Source organism: Entelurus aequoreus, linkage group LG10, assembly GCF_033978785.1.
Source record: "Entelurus aequoreus isolate RoL-2023_Sb linkage group LG10, RoL_Eaeq_v1.1, whole genome shotgun sequence".
Lineage (NCBI taxonomy): Eukaryota > Metazoa > Chordata > Actinopteri > Syngnathiformes > Syngnathidae > Entelurus > Entelurus aequoreus.
In genome coordinates this window covers 39631799-39651069 of record NC_084740.1, presented here as the reverse complement: position 1 = coordinate 39651069, position 19271 = coordinate 39631799, and the positions used below count along the sequence as shown (strand labels likewise).

The window sequence follows — 19271 nt, the reverse complement described above, 5'->3', positions numbered from 1 at the left end:
TTTTGTCATACGTGTAGCTATGATAACGGACACATGTTTTATTATTCATAGTTTGCTTAACAGTAATATAATATTCTTATATGCTATAAGTGACCAGACGTCCGAGATCAAAACTGGGAATATAAGCCCAGAGAAGGGGGAAAAAAACGGTCAGCTATTTTTAAGTTGAAGAAACAATATAATTACGTTATATATACATGCGTATATCCTACATAAACAATGTATGAATACATTAGATATCTATATATCTTATAGACCGTATCTCTGTTGCTGCAGCAGCAGAGTTTATTCTGTCTTGACACTTTGTATTGATACTTTGTATTACATTCTTCCCTTAAATGATCATGTTTACAGTGATTGTTATATATGTATTTTTTATGTATGTCGCTTTGGATAAAAGCGTCTGCCAAATACTTAAACATATATAAACACCTGAAAGTCTTTATATCAGCTAAAACCACCAATCTGTTTCACTGGATTCAGAATAAAACCAAATGCTGTTTTACCCAACAATGTTAGTATTTGAATATTGTTACTTGAAGACTTATTCCTGGTTACAATTATACTGTTAAGAAAGTATTGTCTTATATTTTGCCTAACATGAGAATGCATCATAATCAGTGGCGGCTGGTGAATTTTGTTTTAGGTGGGGCAGAAATTTTGTAAACCAAACCCCTTTAGGGGTGTCATCCTCCCCCAGAAGATTTATTTGTGATTTTCACATACAAATATTGAAGACCTTTCCTCCTTCTCAACTATGTGGTAATGTTATTTTCATAAAATACAACCAATAGTACATTAATGTTAAATCTTACTTGTGAAAAGTAATCCCCCGATTCCTATTTTCAACAGTCCGCTCATTTGAGCAGGAAAATGCTGAACACCAGCCCGGCATCTTTGTTTTCTACCTGTCAACTGTCAGTGTAGGCTGCTCGCCGGCTCCTCATCACCACTTCAAGATGCAATATGCTCGCGTCACAGCAACCAATACTGCGTCTACTTATAAGATGTCTATGGTTATAACATCATCTCAACACGGCAATATGTTGCGTCCACTGCAGTTTGCTACCTTATTCATACTTTTTATCAAGTGATTTTTTTAAGCAGGGTTGCATGACGTACCTATACATAACGTTACGTTAGTCAATGTATCACACACAGTAACATAACGTTAGACGGCGGTCAGCAGCACCGTGTATTTTAGCCACCTACAAAAAGACAAACATAGTCAAATAAAGGTCAGTTAAAATGTATACTATATTAAGAATATGTGTACATATTGCATAGGGCCCTGACATCTAAAAATTACAACTCTGTTCATTGTTATGTTCATGTATTTGTTATGTTTTTCATATGTACGCACACATAAACACACATACAGTATGAGATGAGATCAATGAGATAAGGTAAGAACAGAATAGAAACTGCTGTGGAACTAGTTACAATGCAATATGCCATGGAAATACAATGTTAACACTTTTGTACAAATAAGTACATTTGCACTTGTTTTTGCAAATGTGTTTATTCTGTAAAGGAATGAGTTAAATGTTTAAAATTGTTTAAACTATTAAAATGACAGGTTAATAGTGCTATTATGAAGTGCAATGTCAGTACTATTTTTTTCCCTGCTATTTCAAATGCACTTGTTTTAATAAATAAATACAGCGGTTTAAAAGCATACACAATCTGTGCAAAAATATTAGTCTGTGGTTAAAAGGACTTGAAAGGACTCGAAACTCAAAATGCAGGACTTGTGACTTGACTTGAGACTTTCCAGTCTTGACTTTGGACTTGACTCGGGACTTGCCTGTCTTGACTCGGGACTTGACTCGAGACTTGAGGGCAAAGACTTGAGACTTACTTGTGACTTGCAAAGCAATGACTTGGTCCCACCTCTGCTATATCCTCTTGAAAATGAGAGTCGAGAACGCGAAATGGACATTCAAAGTGACTTTTATCTCCACGACAATACATCGACGAAACACTTTAGCTACGGAGCTAATGTGATAGCATCGTGCTTAACTGCATATAGAAACAAAATAAATAAATCCCTGACTGGAAGGATGGACAGAAGATCAACAATACTATTAAACCAGGGACATGTAAATACACGGTTAACGCTTTCCAGCCTGGCGAAGCTTAATAATGCTGTTGCTAACGACGCCATTGAAGCTAACTTAGCTACGGAGCTAACGTGATAGCATCGGGTTTAAATGCAGATAGAAACAAAATACATAAACTCCTGACTGGAAGGATAGACAGAAAATCAACAATACTATTAAACCATGAACATGTAACTACACGGTTAATGCTTTCCAGCTTGGCAAAGCTTAAAAATGCTGTTGCTAACGATACCATTGAAGCTAACTTAGTAACGGGACCTCACAGAGCTATGATAAAAACATTAGCGCTCCACCTACGCCAGCCAGCCCTCATCTGCTCATCAACACCCGTGCTCACCTGCGTTCCAGCGATCAATGGAAGGACGAAGGACTTCACCACGATCATCCGTGCGGTCGGTGGCTATTTCGGCTAGCGCGTCTGCTATCCGAGTCAAAGTCTTCCTGGTTGTGTTGCTACAGCCAGCCGCTAATACCCTGATCCCACCTACAACTTTCTTCTTTGCAGTCTTCATTGTTCATTAAACACACAGATGTCCAGAATACTGTGGAATTATGAGATGAAAACATAGCTATTTTGTATTGGCCTCAATGGGGTACCGATACTTCTGTTTCACTGGCTACGTCACGCGCATACGTCATCATCCAAAGACGTTTTCAACCGGAAGTTTAGCGGGAAATTTAAAATTGCACTTTATAAGTTAACCCGGCCGTATTGGCATGTGTTGCAATGTTAAGATTTCATCATTGATATATAAACTATCAGACTGCGTGGTCGGTAGTAGTGGCTTTCAGTAGGCTTTTAAGTAAATATGAATAGCTTTGGGTATATTGTAAAACTTACAAATGTTGCTTGGAGTGACGAATGAAGAAATCATATGAGTAGAATTGCTATGGACGACTCAAAGACGGAACAGCACTTGTACTCCCGGTTTACAGCTTTGCCCCTGCAGTGAGCGAAATCGTCCAAAAGATGGCACCATAGCAAAAACAATATCACACCTTTTCATTGTCTCTGCTTGTGTTTCATGAAAACTATTTGCGTCAAATGGCCGTTTGCGAGGAAAAATCCTTAACTTAGCCGCACCGTTTTATAAACCCCAGGGTTCGACGTGTAGGGAAAAAAGTAGGGGCTTATTGTCCGGAATGTACGGTATGTGTTATTGTCTCGCCTAATGATTGTGAATAATAGGCAACATTCTAAAAACAAAAAAAGTACAGTTTCCCTTTAAATGCACTCAACTTGAATCCGAACAAAGAAGTGAAGCTCCGCCTCTCTGCGAGCAGCCAGCACGCAATCGCTCCATTGATGTCGTATCACAGCGATCGAAAATTAAATATTCTTGTCTTGTCGGGAGAATGATTTGCAACGGCTTCAGACATGGGGTTTAGGGAAAAATTTTACTTTAAACATTTGTATGCACGTACAATACTTAAAACCTTTTAGTATCTGGGACACAATTATGGAATGGATTAAGCAAATAAGGCAAACAATGTAATAATATGATCCAGTATAAAATACTATTCAAAGTGTTTACAAAGTACAAGGAAGAGGAATACTAGTAAAAATCTTGAACCTTATTGATGAATGACACAAAATCTATCACATATTCAATGAATTATGTGAACCACACGGTAATCAAACTACCTATTCCTGTAAACTGTGTTGATATTAATTTTCATTTAATGTTGTGTTAAAGATTGAAAAAGGAAGTAAACAACTCTGTTACAAATTACCGTAAAATCCGGACTATTAGCCTCTACTTGTTTTCTTAAACTTTATGAAACGGAGAGGGAAGAAAAACCCATAAATTAGCCAAACGTCAATATTTTATAAAACAAAACATAAAATCAAGCAAAAAAACAGTGTTTTATTGTTTGTAGTATGGCGCCATCTTTTGGACAACATTTCTCACTGCAGAAGCTGCAGTGTCCTTCCATTTATCGGTAGTGCTTCTATAAAATGTTTTTCAAGCGAAGTGCCATTCAGTCTTCTAGTGTATCATCGCGTTTCTAGTCTTATGGATTGTTCATCACTCCAAGCATTGTTTGTAAGTTTTACAATATAACTAAAACTATTCATACGTACTTAACGGTCCCATGTGTGATGTCTGTAGGAGTGTTTTCATGCATATTTCTACATGCTATCGTAATGTAATGAGTCTAGCGTAGTTAGCATTAGCTAATATGCTAACACTTTTGCAAGTGTCTGTGGTATTATTATTAACTTACAATGGCATTCTTGTTGTATTGTTTCACTTTCACAAGTTCCTCAGTAAATTCACCAAAATGTCACCGTGGAGTTATTGAGGGTGTTTAGCTGATTGGAGAGCTAGCTGTGGGTCCATGACGATAACTTCTGTTTTGTTTGATTGGCCGTTTTACTGCTGTGTTACAGACACCGTTTGGAAACAATTTAGGTATGTAAGTAAACATTTTCCGAATATTTCTGTGTAAATAACTAATTTCACAACGTATATATCTGCGGTTTATAGTCCGGTGCGGCTAATATATAGGAAAAATATTTTTTCTTTTAAAATTTAGTGCGTGCGGCTTATGTATATCCCGGTGAGCTCTACAGTCCGGAAAATATGGTATTTCCATACTGAAAAAGGTAGGATTAAATAAGCTCTGCTTCTTCCTACTTTTTTCGGACATGTTAGAATGTGAAACTGTAAACATGTGACGTAAACATTGTAATTGTATACATGTTCGAAACACATCACTGTTATTTTTTTCATTACTCTTTTTTGTTGTTTAGTTTTCTCCCTCCTTTTTTTTTTTTTTTTTTTTTTTTTTTAAACATGTCCGAAATAAATACGTACAATAATATTTTTCCTGCTTAATAGTTCGGTTCTTTGATTCATTCTCTTATTGATTCTCATTTGGATAAAAAGATAGCAAAGAAGTTGATTAGCATCAATTTTGTTTAGTTGAGAAAAAAACATGAATATTCAGACATAACAGTGACCCGCAGCCCCAGTAGGGTGGCAGAAAAAATATTTTGTTTTGAAAAAAAGTATAATATAATAAAATATTCTACTGTAGTAATAAACAAAATACAACATAAATTATTCTGTGACAAATGACAATCACACAAATGTTCAGAATCATGTTTAACGTTTTTCAAATAAAAATGAGAAGTATTCTTTTGAAAAATTGCATATACATACAGAATATATGCTCAAAAATACGGTAAGTAAAACTACGTCAGTCAAAGACAAATACAAGCAGGTCAAGTGAAGTAGAAGTGTACACTGCGCAATTTTTCAACCATCAACTATGAATATGAACTATTATTTTGCAGAAAATTAAGCATACCTGCGATATTTCTGATAAATCACAGCGTCTCCAGCGGTGGAGAACAACTCTTATCCCGGATTTCTACAGGATGTGGATGTTGACTTCATGTCCATCTCCCCCCATTAGGACATTTCAAAGTGTAAAATACGATCCGCCTTGAAGACAGACTTTTATTTTGAAAGTAAACCGGATCATTTATTTTGTGTTTGTGCATGACTTTTTGTCCAACACAAGCAGTTCAGTATGGTTGCCCCTGAGTGGCAACATTACATTATTAAAAGACTTAAAAGGTGTTATTTCATGTCTTTAGGGCTCTCATAATATTGAAAAACATATTAGTTTTTTATGCTCTAGCGATTATATTTTATTTATAATTAATTAGTCCGACTTCGCGGGAATACATTTCTCGTGGCCATGTCCGGAACCAATTACGAGGGACCAGATTTTTTTTTACATACAAATTGATGAATACCTCGCTTTGAAGTCAAGGTGACGTCAAGATATTTAGGTATTTATTTATATTTGTGCAACAACCTTTTTGTAATACAGTATTTAATATAATACAGTGCATCCAGAAAATATTCACAGCTTTTCACTTTTTCCACATGTTATGTTACAGCCTAATTCCAAATTGGAACAAATTAATTCATCCAAAAATGAACGTAATAACGTTGCAGCCATCGATAAATTGCTATGTCTGTCTATGTGTTTCTTGTCTTCGGCTCTGGCTTCCAAACTGGATACAAGAAGTCTAGTAAGGTCCGTAAGCGTGAAAAGTTCTGCCCCTAAAGCGGAAAAATCAAACGTCTTTGCCATTCCTTGGTCACTGTAGGCATTATTCCTTCAAGCTAAGCTTGAAAGATGCGGCTGATGGTAGTCACTGTTGTAGCCTTCAAAGTCTCTGAAACAACTTCTAAACCCTCCATCAACGTTTTATATACACACTGCAAGTATATATATAATGTAGTAACAGACACCTTCATAACAATATGTAATATGTACAATATACACACTGCAAGTATATATATAATGTAGTAACAGACACCTTCATAACAATATGTAATATGTACAATATACACACTGCAAGTATATATATAATGTAGTAACAGACACCTTCATGACAATATGTAATATGTACAATATACACACTGCTAGTATATATATAATGTAGTAACAGACACCTTCATAACAATATGTAATATGTACAATATACACACTGCAAGTATATATATAATGTAGTAACAGACACCTTCATGACAATATGTAATATGTTTTATATACACACTGCAAGTATATATATAATGTAGTAACAGACACCTTTATAACAATATGTAATATGTACAATATATACACTGCAAGTATATATATATAATGTAGTAACAGACACCTTTATAACAATATGTAATACACACTGCTAGTGTATATATATAATGTAGTAACAGACACCTTTATAACAATATGTAATATGTACAATATACACACTGCTAGTATATATATATTAGGGCTGCAACAACTAGTCGATTAAAATCGATTATAAAAATAGTTGGCGATTAATTTAGTCATTGATTCGTTGGATCTATGCTATGCGTATGCGCAGAGGCAATTTATTATTATTTTTAATTATTTTTTAATTTAAATTTTTAAATTTTTTATAAACCTTTATTTATAAACTGCAACATGTACAAACAGCTGAGAAACAATAATCAAAATAAGTATGGTGCCAGTATGCTGTGTTTTTCAATAAAATACTGGAAAGGATAGAAATGTAGTTTGTCTCTTTTATCCGATTATTAATCAAAGTAATAATCGACAGATTAATCGATTATCAAATTAATCGTTAGTTGCAGCCCTAATATATATATTGTAGTAAGACACCTTCATAAAAATATGTAATATGTACAATATTCACACTGCAAGTATATATATAATGTATTAACAGACACCTTCATAACAATATGTAATATGTACAATATACACACTGCAAGTATATATATAATGTAGTAACACACACCTTCATAACAATATGTAATATGTACAATATACACACTGCAAGTATATATATAATGTAGTAACAGACACCTTCATAACAATATGTAATATGTTTTATATACACACTGCAAGTATATATATAATGTAGTAACAGACACCTTCATAACAATATGTAATATGTTTTATGTACACACTGCAAGTACATATATAATGTAGTAACAGACACCTTCATAACAATAAGTAATATGTTCAATATTTACCGTATTTAGATCATTTTAATCATTTCCGGGACTGATTTATTTCGCACATTGATTTCTGTTTCCATAGCAGCGCACGTCTGACTTCTGGGCAACAAAAAAAAGTTCCTACTTCCGGATACAAACACGAATGCGTTCCAATCATGGTAACAGACAACGAAGAGGACTATTTTTGGACAAATGAAGATTCACAACCTTATACTTTTGAAGCTGAATATACTGAGGATGAACTGCTGCTTATAGAAGCGAGCACAAAGGAAGAGTGAGACGTTGGAGCAGACGGAAGCCAGGAGAGGGGGATGAAAGCGATTTTGACAATATAAATGTGGAACTTGGAGACAAGCTATTTCGACATAAATGGAGTGTTTACCCAAATAAACCGGAAAAAACGTCCCCGGTCAGCTGGACCAAAGAAACAACTGTCCATCGAGTGAGTCACAATTTAATATTAATCACGATACACACAGCACGTCATGTGAAATAGTACAACTGCAGTACATACACTGTCTGGCTAGCTGTGTACAAACAAAACATGAACTAATACTTTACAGATACTGTAATATGATTGTTCATGTTTTTCACTCAGTACAGATTGCTGTCCTATCACAGTGTTGTGCATTACAAACTCAAACGCGTTTCTTGTTGTTGTAGAAGCTAGCTTATCTCTTTCCGTAATTAGCTTTTTCGGCTAATACCGTAGCTACAAAAATAGTTCCTTGGTGTTTGCTCTCAATGTTGCTCCAGCTTGGTTATTATGCAGGTTATGGAACGTAAATTGACGTTTTTTTGAATGCATTTTTAAAGTTATTTAGAGGTAGCTCTAAGAACGAGCCGATTTTTATATGTTAGAAAGCGGAAAAACAAAAACCTTTTGTCTTCTTGTCTCTCATAATGATTGTGAATGATAGGCAAAATTCCCCCCAAAAAAGTGCAGTTCCCCTTTAACTCTTGACACCATGTCTTGTTAATCAGGAAGTTAAACTTGTTTCATACATGACTCCTTTATTTCACTCTCCACTTCAACACACGTGAGCTAACTTGGCTAACATTAGCAACTCTCGTGACTGGAGGTAGGAATCTTTGAGCAGCTTTAAATTTCTTTTCGTGTCACAAAATACGCGTTTAAAAACAGTGCATTTTTAATTAATTAATGGAAATGTGTGCAAAACTGGATACATTAGAGCCCTAAAATAAAGGAGCCGGTACAGTAAATAAATCGATTATTTACATTTACTAATAGATTGTACAATCGTCCATGTCCAAATTGCGATGCATCCAAAAATCGATTATTCCCCCCGCCTTTACTCGTGACCTACGGTGGCCCAGGATGGACAAAAGAGGCAATTCTCACACACAACTCTTTCATTCTCTGACCTTTTCACAGTAAATGAATAAAAGTTTCTTCAACCTGTCAGGTTCAAACACTGATGACATCTATTAAACAAGACAAGAAGCAAGGAATCAAACAGAGACAGAATTCAATTTGGCTCAGTGAGGAGAAACGTGTACATCTGTACCCTTGTACAGTGTCATTACGCTCTGCCGAAAGATTGTACGCCTCCTCTTTTTATTCTGACTTTCCCGGATTACATGGCAACAGCTTTTTCTAAAGGGACGGGGGTCGTAAACAGCCATCGCCTTTGATTACAACAGTTCAAAGAAGCGGTGCCTGGAGGGGACTCAGGTCCTGCTTCCTCTTCGCTTTGTAGATCTCGGGTCAAGACAATATCTTTCTGTTGATTACAATACATGAAAGAAACAGAACACCTTCATGTTGCTTCCCATTCTACACAGTGGAGTTTTACAAGCCTTCTTGGTAGGTTCAAAGACAGCGTTTGTCTTCTCGCCGGGCGAGCTGAACTCAAAGTAACACAAAGTTTTGTGATAACTTAGATACAATTATTCTAACACAACCTAACTTGCTATCTAATGTACCCATTTTAAACAACGGAGAGGGTCTAAAATACAATCTATCCCTCTCAGAGTCGCGTGGGGAGGGGGGGGGATGCTGGAGCCTATCCCAGCTGGACAAGTTGCCACCTCATTGCACTACAGAAAAATAAATAAATACAAATACATTCTCAGATGAAACAGTTAATGTAAACCTTTCAATTATTCAATATCATCATTGTCAAATGCTTACAATTGTGTGTATACAGAAAATTGTACACTTTTGACTATATTTAATAACCATATGCTGTAGGACATGGGCATTACAATTTTTTAAGTAACATAAAAAAAGCCTTAAATTAGATTTGCTGTTAATTGTAGAAACCCTTTTGAGAAAAAAACTTCACATTGTCTTTTCGGGGTATTGTGTGTAGAATTTTGAGGACAAAAATTAATTAACTCAGTATTGGAATAAGGCTGTAACATAACAAAATGTGGAAATACTTTGGGGGTGCACTGTAGGTGTCGAAGGGGGGGCGGCTCACAGGTTGTTTAGGGTCCACCATCTCTCCATCGACCCACAGTGGAATCCAACATCCATGCTGGTTTGTGCCGGTGGGAAAGTAAGACCAGTCACAAGACCGTGGACACAAAGCTCAAGAGTGTCGGAGCGGCCGAACACTGAGGAGCTTAGCCTAAGCGCATGAGGTCCACACGGAAGGACTGAAAGAGACGCGCTCGCCAAGTCCCTTTCTACAGGACATGGCGGGGGGGGAGTGGACGCCACACAAGTTTGACTCGCCGCTGTGTGTGTTTGTGTGATGTCAGACCGTGTTGAAGGAAGGAGACTTGATGAAGCAGACCAGTTCTTTCCAGAGATGGAAGAGAAGATATTTTAAACTGAGAGGGAGAACGCTGTACTACGCTCAAAACACCAAGGTGAACACACACACACACACACACACACACACACACACACACGTACAATCTTGCACTTGTGTGTCCATCTAGTCCATCATCTTTGACGAAGTGGACCTGACAGACGCCAGCGTGGCCGAGTCCAGCACCAAGAACGTCAACAACAGCTTCACTGTGAGTCTGCTCACTTTCCAGTCATCTTCTAGTTACTAGTCACTCACTAGTCATCTTCTAGTTACTGATCTAGTCAAATTCCAGTTACTAGTAACTTTTCAGTCACCTACCTAATAATGTCTATTAATCTTTTAGTCAACAATTTTAAGTAACTAGTAACCTAGTTACTAGTCAGTCTTTAATCATACTCTAGTTACTAGTCACCTTACAGTCACCTAGTTACTAGTCAGTCTCGAGGCACAATCCAGTTACCAGACGCTCTCCAATCCAGTCACCGTATAGTTACTAGTCTACTCAGTTTCCAGTCAACTTCTAGTTACTAGTCAGTTTCTAGTCACCTTCTAGTTACTAGTCTAGTCAATTTCCAGTCACCTTCTCGTTACTAGTCAGTTTCCAGTCACCTCCTAGGTGAATGTGGACATTGTGTCAAAGCGCTTTGAGTACCTTGAAGGTAGAATAGCGCTACACAAGTATAACTCTTAGCCCATTAGTCAGTCATTAGTTACCATCTAGTTAGTAGTCTAGTCAGTTCCCAGTCACTTTCTAGTAACTGGTCTAGTCAGTCACTAGTAACAATCGAGTTACTAGTCATGTTAGTGCTAGTCACCTTCTAGTTACTGGTCTAGTCCCCAGTCATTTTGTAGTCACTAGTCTAGTCAGTCTCTAGTGACTTTGTAGTTATTTGTCACCTCTACTAATGTTCTAGTTACTAGTCTAGTCAGTCTCCGGTCCCCTTTTAGTTACTAGTCTAGTCAGTTTCCAGTCACCTTCTTGTTACTAGTCAGTTTCCAGTCACCTCCTAGGTGAATGTGGACATTGTGTCAAAGCGCTTTGAGTACCTTGAAGGTAGAATAGCGCTACACAAGTATAACTCTTAACCCATTAGTCAGTCATTAGTTACCATCTAGTTAGTAGTGTAGTCAGTTCCCAGTCACTTTCTAGTTACTAGTCTAGTCAGTCACTAGTAACAATCTAGGTACTAGGCAAGTTAGTGCTAGTCACCTTCTAGTTACTGGTCTAGTCTCTAGTCATTTTGTAGTCATTAGTCTAGTCAGTCTCTAGTGACTTTGTAGTTACTTGTCACCTCTACTAATGTTCTAGTTACTAGTCTAGTCAGTCTCCGGTCCCCTTTTAGTTACTAGTCTAGTCAGTTTCCAGTCACCTTCTTGTTACTAGTCAGTTTCCAGTCACCTCCTAGGTGAATGTGGACATTGTGTCAAAGCGCTTTGAGTACCTTGAAGGTAGAATAGCGCTACACAAGTATAACTCTTAACCCATTAGTCAGTCATTATTTACCATCTAGTTAGTAGTCTAGTCAGTTCCCAGTGACTTTCTAGTTACTAGTCTAGTCAGTCACTAGTAACAATCTAGTTACTAGTCAAGTTAGTGCTAGTCACCTTCTAGTTACTGGTCTAGTCTGTAGTCATTAGTCGAGTCAGTCTCTAGTGACTTTGTAGTTACTTGTCACCTCTACTAATTGTCTAGTTACTAGTCTAGTCAGTCTCCAGTCCCCTTTTAGTTTCTAGTCAGTTCTGGTAATTTTCTAGTTACTAGTCTAGTCACCTTGTAGTTACCAGTCTACTCAGTTTCCAGTAACCTTTTGGTTACTAGTCTAGTCAGTATCCGTTTACCTTCTAGTTACTAGTCTAGTCTAGCCAGTCACTAGTAAACTTCTAGTTACTTGTCTAGTCAGTCTCCTGTCATTTTCTAGTCATTAGTCTTTTAGTCAATCTCTGGTGACTTTCTAGTTGACACTTCTACTCATGTTCTAGTTACTAGTCTCGTCAGTCAACAGTGACCTTTTGGTTACTAGTCAGTACCTAGTTACTAGTTTAGACAGTATCCAGTCACCTTCTAGTTACTAATCTGGTCAGTCTCTAGTCCCCTTCTAGTTACTAGTCTAGTCACCTTGTAGTTACCAGTCTACTCAGTTTCCAGTAACCTTTTGCTTACTAGTCTAGTCAGTATCCAATACCTTATAGTTACTAGTCTAGTCAATCACTAGTAACCTTCTAGTTACTTGTCTAGTCAGTCTCCAGTCATTTTCTAGTCATTAGTATTCTAGTCAATCTCTGGTGACTTTCTAGTTACTTGTAACTTCTATTCATTTTATAGTTACTAGTCTAGTCAGTCAATAGTGACCTTTTAGTTACTAGTCAGTTACTAGTTAAGTCAGTATCCAGTCACCTTCTAGTTACTAATCTGGTCATTCTCTAGTCACCTTGTAGTTACTAGTCTACTCAGTTTCTTCCAGTATCCTTTTAGTTACTAGTCTAGTCTGTATGCAGTCACCTTGTAGTTACTAGTCTAGTCAGTTCTAGTCACCTTCTAATTAATAGTCTACTCAGTTTCCAGTAATCTTTTAGTTACTAGTCTAGTCAGTCTCTAGTCACCTTCTAGTTACTATTTTGGTCAGTATCCATTCACCCTTTAGTTACTAGTCTATTCACCTTCTAGTTACTAGTCAGTTCTAGTCACCTTCTATTTACTTGTCTAGTCAGTCACTAGTTACCATATGGTTAGTAGTGTAGTAATTTTTAGTCACTGTCTAGTTACTAGTCTAGTCAGTTTTTAGTCACTGTCTAGTTACTAATCTAGTCAGTCACTAACAACCTTCTAGTTACTAGTCTAGTCAGTCTCCAGTCATTTTCTAGTCTTTAGTCTAGTCAGTATCGGGTGACTGTCTAGTTACTTGTCACTTTTACTCAGTTTCTAGTTACTAGTCCAGTCAGTCTCCAGTCACATTTTAGTTACTAGTCTAGTCGCTTCTGGCCATTTTCAAGTTACTAGTCTAGTCAGTCTCCAGTCACCTTCTATTTACTTGTCAGTCTCTCATCATCTTCTAGTTACTAGTTCGGTCACTCTTCATCACCCTGTAGTTACTATTCCAGTCAGTTCTAGTCATCTTCTATTTACTAGTCTAGTCTCTCACTGGTCACTGTGTAGTTTTTAGTATAGTCAGTCCTTAGTGACATTCTAGCTACTAGTCAGTTCTAGTAATCTTCTAGTTAATAGTCTAGTCACTCACTAGTCACTGTGTAGTATTTAGTATAGTCAGTCTCTAGTGGCATTGTAGCAACTAGTCAGTTATAGTAATCTTCTAGTTAACAGTTTAGTCACTCACTAGTCACAGTGTAGTCTTTAGTCTAGTCAGTCACTAGTCGCATTTTAGTTCCTAGTTAGTTCTAGTCATCTTTTAGTTGCTAGTCTAGTCAGTCTAGCAACTTTCTAGTTATATTTTCATATATACATGTATATATGTTTTCCTACTCATACTTTCAACAAATATACTTTCAAATAATGTGTAAGACAAAAACTGTTTGCTCCCCCTCCTTATGGCAGTTGCCAGGGCGATAGACAGGAAGTGGGCGTGAGTCATACAAGATGTGGGAGGGGCTGAAAGAAGGACACTTTTGCAGCTTAGGATAGACGACACAAACCATCCCTGTTGGACCTGAACCACTTAGGACCAGTTCTCTGGTGTGGACTTGTTGTGTGGGGACGTTAGAGAGAATAATTTTTCCTTGTCAGGTAAGAGGGAGCTTTTTTCCCCCCAAACTATTTAGTTAGCTGTTTGAATAGAACGACATTTAGTTGCTTGTCAAGCCTTAAACTGAGAGAGGAAAGACTTGTGAGTGTGGTGAGTCTATTTGTGTCCATGTGAGAACAGAGGAGTCATTGTGGACACAGTGTGTCAGTCTGCAAATATCACACACACACACACACACACACACACACACACACACACACACACACACACACACACACACACAGGCATTCTAATGCTGCAACCAGAAAGAGTGACGTCATGTGCGTGCGTGCAGGTGATCACCCCCTGCAGGCGTCTCATCCTGTGCGCCGACAACAGGAAGGAGATGGAGGAGTGGATGGCGGCTCTGCGGAGTGTTCAGAACCGACAAAACTATGAGGTCAGTTTGACTATTTCTTGTTCATTGAAAAGGGAAATGTAATAACAGATCAATAGTTACCGTAGATTGTATGTGGCTTATTCAAGAAACAGCAACATGTATTGCCTTGTTTGGACCAACAATGTCAACAGTCAAACACAAATGTGAAAAAAATTACTAGTATTACTAATGCTTCTTGACAAATACTGTATGAACTAAAGCACGGGTGTCCAAAGTGATGTTGATAAGGATGATAATGGTGTGCCAGGGCATACATACATTATTTATTTAACACTTAAATATCTAGTCTACATCAACTTCAGATCCATCCGTCAATTGTAAGTTTTTTTGCCGATATTCCGATATTGTCCAACTCTTAATTACCGATTCCGATATCAACCGATACCGATATATACAGTCGTGGAATTAACACATTCTTATGCCTAATTTTGTTGTGATGCCCCGCTGTATGCATTAAACAATGTAACAAGGTTTTCCAAAATAAATCAACTCAAGTTATGGAAAAAAAATGCCAACATGGCACTGCCATATTTATTATTGAAGTCACAAAGTGCATTTTTTTTTTTTAAACAAGCCTCAAAACAGCAGCTTGGAATTTGGGACATGCTCTCCCTGAGAGAGCATGAGGAGGTTGAGGTGGGCGGGGTTTGGGGGGGCGGGGTTGAGGTAGCGGGGGGTGTATATTGTAGCGTCCCGGAAGAGTTAGTGCTGCAAGGGGTTCTGGGTATTTGTTCTGTTGTGTTTATGTTGTGTTACGGTGCGGATGTTCTCCCAAAATGTGTTTGTCATTCTTGTTTGGTGTGGGTTCACAGTGTGGCGCATATTTGTAACAGTGTTAAAGTTGTTTATACGGTTACCCTCAGTGTGACCTGTATGGCTGTTGACCAAGTATGCCTTGCATTCACTTGTGTGTGGGAAAAGCTGTAGATATTATGTGACTGGGCCGGCACGCAAAGGCAGTGCCTTGAAGGTTTATTGGCGCTCTGTACTTCTCCCTACGTCCGTGTACACAGCGGCGTTTTAAAAAGTCATACATTTTACTTTTTGAAACTGATACCGATAATTTCCGATATTACATTTTAAAGCATTTATCGGCCGATAATATCGGCAGTCCGATATTATCGGAACTCTCTTTTTTTCCCTTTTTTTTAATGTTGTTTTTTGTTTGTTTTCTGCCCTTTTTGTCAAAGAAAACTTTGTTTTTTTTAAGGCAAACACACAAATATGCAAAATCTTCCACAAAAAATATTTTTCAAAGTGGAATATTTGATTTGAAGTAATCGGAGCCTTGGATAGGTCAATAATTCATAAAAACACGGTGCGGATGTTCTCCCAAAATGTGTTTGTCATTCTTGTTTGGTGTGGGTTCACAGTGTGGCGCATATTTGTAACAGTGTTAAAGTTGTTTATACGGCCATCCTCAGTGTGACCTGTATGGCTGTTGACCAAGTATGCCTTGCATTCACTTGTGTGTGGGAAAAGCCGTAGATATTATGTGACTGGGCCGGCACGCAAAGGCAGTGCCTTTAAGGTTTATTGGCGCTCTGTACTTCTCCCTACGTCCGTGTACCACTCCGTACAGCGGCGTTTTAAAAAGTCATAAATTTTACTTTTTGAAACCGTACCAATAATTTTCGATATTACATTTTAAAGCATTTATTGGCCGATAATATCGGCAGTCCGATATTATCGGACATCTCTATTTTTTATTTTTTTTAAATGTTGTTTTTTGTTTTTTTTCTGCCCTTTTTGTCAAAGAAAACAGTTTTTTTTTATGGCAAACACAAAATGTGCAAAATCTTCCACAAAAAATATTTTTCAAAGTGGAATATTTGATTTGAAGTAATGGGAGCCTTGGATAGGTCAATAATTCATAAAAACATTGATTTTGATTCAATATTATGTTTTGAGCAATGACAGTTTGAAAGAAAAGAAACAGCTTTGTTTTATTAGTCAACATTGCAACTTTTTCTAAATTACATTTCACCTGTAATCTGTTAGCGTTTTAAGTTCGGCTTTAGCTCTTCAGCATTATTATTTCTACATTTTTCAATTCTTTGAAAAACAATCTATATATTGTATACTGTATATTGTATATAAAACTATCAAAGTAGCCCCTGCTTCCTTTGATTTGTCAGTCTGTGGCCCTCAGTGGAAAAAGTTTGGGCATCCCTGAGCTGAGTGGTCGTGTGGCTGAATGGCGCCCTCTGATGGCGTGACTTCCAATTCATGTCAACTATTCACCAGTTGATTTGCATTGCGTGCGTGCCGATACTAACCGTGCGTGTCTCCCAGTCCACCCAGTACAGCATGGACCACTTCAGCGGGATGCACAACTGGTACGCCTGCTCCCACGCCCGACCCACGTACTGCAACGTGTGCAGAGAGGCCCTGTCAGGGGTGACGTCACACGGCCTTTCATGCGAAGGTCAGCTGACACGTCCACGCAGGTGAAAATGTTCCTGTTAGAGTTCATTGTGTGTGTGTGTGTGTGTGTGTGTGTGTGTGTGTGTGTGTGTGTGTGTGTGTGTGTGTGTGTGTGTGTGTGTGTGTGTGTGTGTGTGTGTGTGTGTGTGTGTGTGTTAGTGTGTAAATTCAAGGCTCATAAGCGTTGTGCGGTTCGAGCCACCAACAACTGTAAATGGACGACGCTGGCGTCCATCGGAAAGGACATCATCGAGGACGAGGACGGGGTGAGGCGTCACGCTGGTGTTTGTCAGCGCGTGACGGTTGCTGACCTCTGACCCCCCCCACCCTTTAGGTGTGGATGCCTCACCAGTGGCTGGAAGGGAATCTCCCGGTCTCGGCCAAGTGTAGCGTGTGCGACAAGACGTGCGGCAGCGTCCTCCGGCTCCAGGACTGGCGTTGCCTCTGGTGTAAGACCATGGTAAGAAGCCCCTCCCCCTTTGTTGAGGCTGTCCGTCAAAACCTGAAGGCGGTGGTGGGCGTGTTCCTCAGGTGCACTCCAGCTGCAAGGAGCAGCTGTCGTCCAAGTGTCCACTGGGACAGTGTAAGGTGTCCGTCATCCCGCCCACGGCACTCAACAGCATCGACTCCGACGGTGACCGCTTTTGTTGCTATGGCGACGTGATCATCACCTGAACTGACCCAAGATCCAAACTTTGACGGCAGGTTTCTGGAAAGCCTCGTGTCCCCCGTCCTGCACCAGTCCCCTGCTGGTCTTCGTCAACTCCAAGAGCGGAGACAACCAAGGCGTGAAGTTCCTGCGCCGATTCAAGCAGCTGCTCAACCCGGCGCAAGTCTTTGACCTCATGAACGGAGGACCTCACCTGGGGTGAGACCCGAGGCTTTGGGTCATCGCCAAGACCTGGCCCACTAACCCCGGGAACCTTTTTGTCAGTCTGCGCCTCTTCCAGAAGTTCGACACCTTCCGGATCCTGGTCTGCGGTGGGGACGGCAGCGTGGGCTGGGTTCTGTCGGAGATCGACGCCCTCATGCTGCACAAGCAGGTGTGGCACCGCGGCACGACGCGGGCGCACGCTCACATTCTCACTCTGATTCTGTCTTAGTGTCAGCTGGGGGTTCTCCCTCTGGGAACGGGCAACGATCTGGCCCGGGTTCTGGGATGGGGGTCTGCCTGCGACGACGACGCCCAACTACCTCAAATACTGGAGAAACTGGAGCGGGCCAGCACAAAGATGTTGGACAGGTGACCTAACGATTAAGACCAGCGTTGGTTGGGCCAGGCGAGTACTGAAGTGTCCTTGCTGCTACAGGTGGAGCATTATGGTTTACGAGACCAAGTTTCCGCGGCAACACTCCGCCTCCACGGTCACCGAGGACTGCAGCGACGACTCTGAGGTGACGCATGATTACAATCCCAACACTGTTACTTCCCAACCAGCTGTATTTCTAGAGCAGGGGTCTCAAACTCGCGAAACAATATCTTGTGCCCCCTACCATTTTTTTTCCCTTTTTGTCCTGTCCAGCTACTCAGGAAAATCTTATTGTTGATGTAGATGATCTATATCTGCTGTACACATTTACTTTAGAAGAGAGAAGTGTTGGATACTTCTTTTGTTGCCTTATTTGTATTTGACTTTATTAAATGGATTTATATTAATTAGAGATGTCCGATAATATTGGACTGCTGATATTATCAACCGATAAATGCTTTAAAATGTAATATCGGAAATTATTGGTATCGGTTTCTAAAAGTAATGTTGACTAATAAAACAAAGCTGTTTTTTTCCTTTCAAACTGTCATTGCTCAAAACATAATAATGAATTGAAATCAATGTTTTTGTGAATTATTGACCTATCCAAGACTCCGATTACTTCAAATCAAATATTCCACTTTGAAAAATATTTTTTGTGGAAGATTTTGCATATTTGTGTGTTTGCCATAAAAAAACAAAGTTTTCTTTGACAAGAAGGGCAGAAAACAAACAAAAAACAACATAAAAAAAACAAAAAAAATAGAGATTTATCGGCAGTCCGATATTATCGGCCGATAAATGCTTTAAAATGTAATATCAGAAATGATCAATATCGGTTTCAAAAAGTAAAATGTATGACTTTTTAAAACGCCGCTGTGTACACGGACGTAGGGAGAAGTACAGAGCGTCAATAAACCTTAAAGGCACTGCCTTTGCGTGCCGGCCCAATCACATAATATCTACGGCTTTTCACACACACAAGTGAATGCAGTGCATACTTGGTCAAAAGCC

General features: G+C 38.9%; 1 protein-coding gene across 3 annotated transcripts in view; it reads left to right on the top strand.

Moving 5' to 3' along the window:
• The window catches only part of LOC133658617 (diacylglycerol kinase delta-like), a 67448-nt gene that overhangs the window by 6137 nt on the left and 42040 nt on the right, over positions 1 to 19271 (top strand). For 2 of the 3 annotated variants that reach the window (XM_062060843.1, XM_062060841.1), the window contains exons 2-12: positions 10388 to 10498; positions 10571 to 10651; positions 14476 to 14580; positions 16876 to 17008; positions 17167 to 17273; positions 17342 to 17467; positions 17539 to 17641; positions 17713 to 17875; positions 17942 to 18050; positions 18111 to 18250; positions 18318 to 18402. In XM_062060843.1, the coding sequence (XP_061916827.1) occupies positions 10412 to 10498; positions 10571 to 10651; positions 14476 to 14580; positions 16876 to 17008; positions 17167 to 17273; positions 17342 to 17467; positions 17539 to 17641; positions 17713 to 17875; positions 17942 to 18050; positions 18111 to 18250; positions 18318 to 18402 (1239 nt within the window). In that variant the 5' untranslated portion in view covers positions 10388 to 10411. Of the gene's footprint in view, positions 1 to 10387; positions 10499 to 10570; positions 10652 to 14046; positions 14183 to 14475; positions 14581 to 16875; positions 17009 to 17166; positions 17274 to 17341; positions 17468 to 17538; positions 17642 to 17712; positions 17876 to 17941; positions 18051 to 18110; positions 18251 to 18317; positions 18403 to 19271 lie in introns of those variants that run through there. The other variant, XM_062060842.1, reaches the window with a different exon arrangement.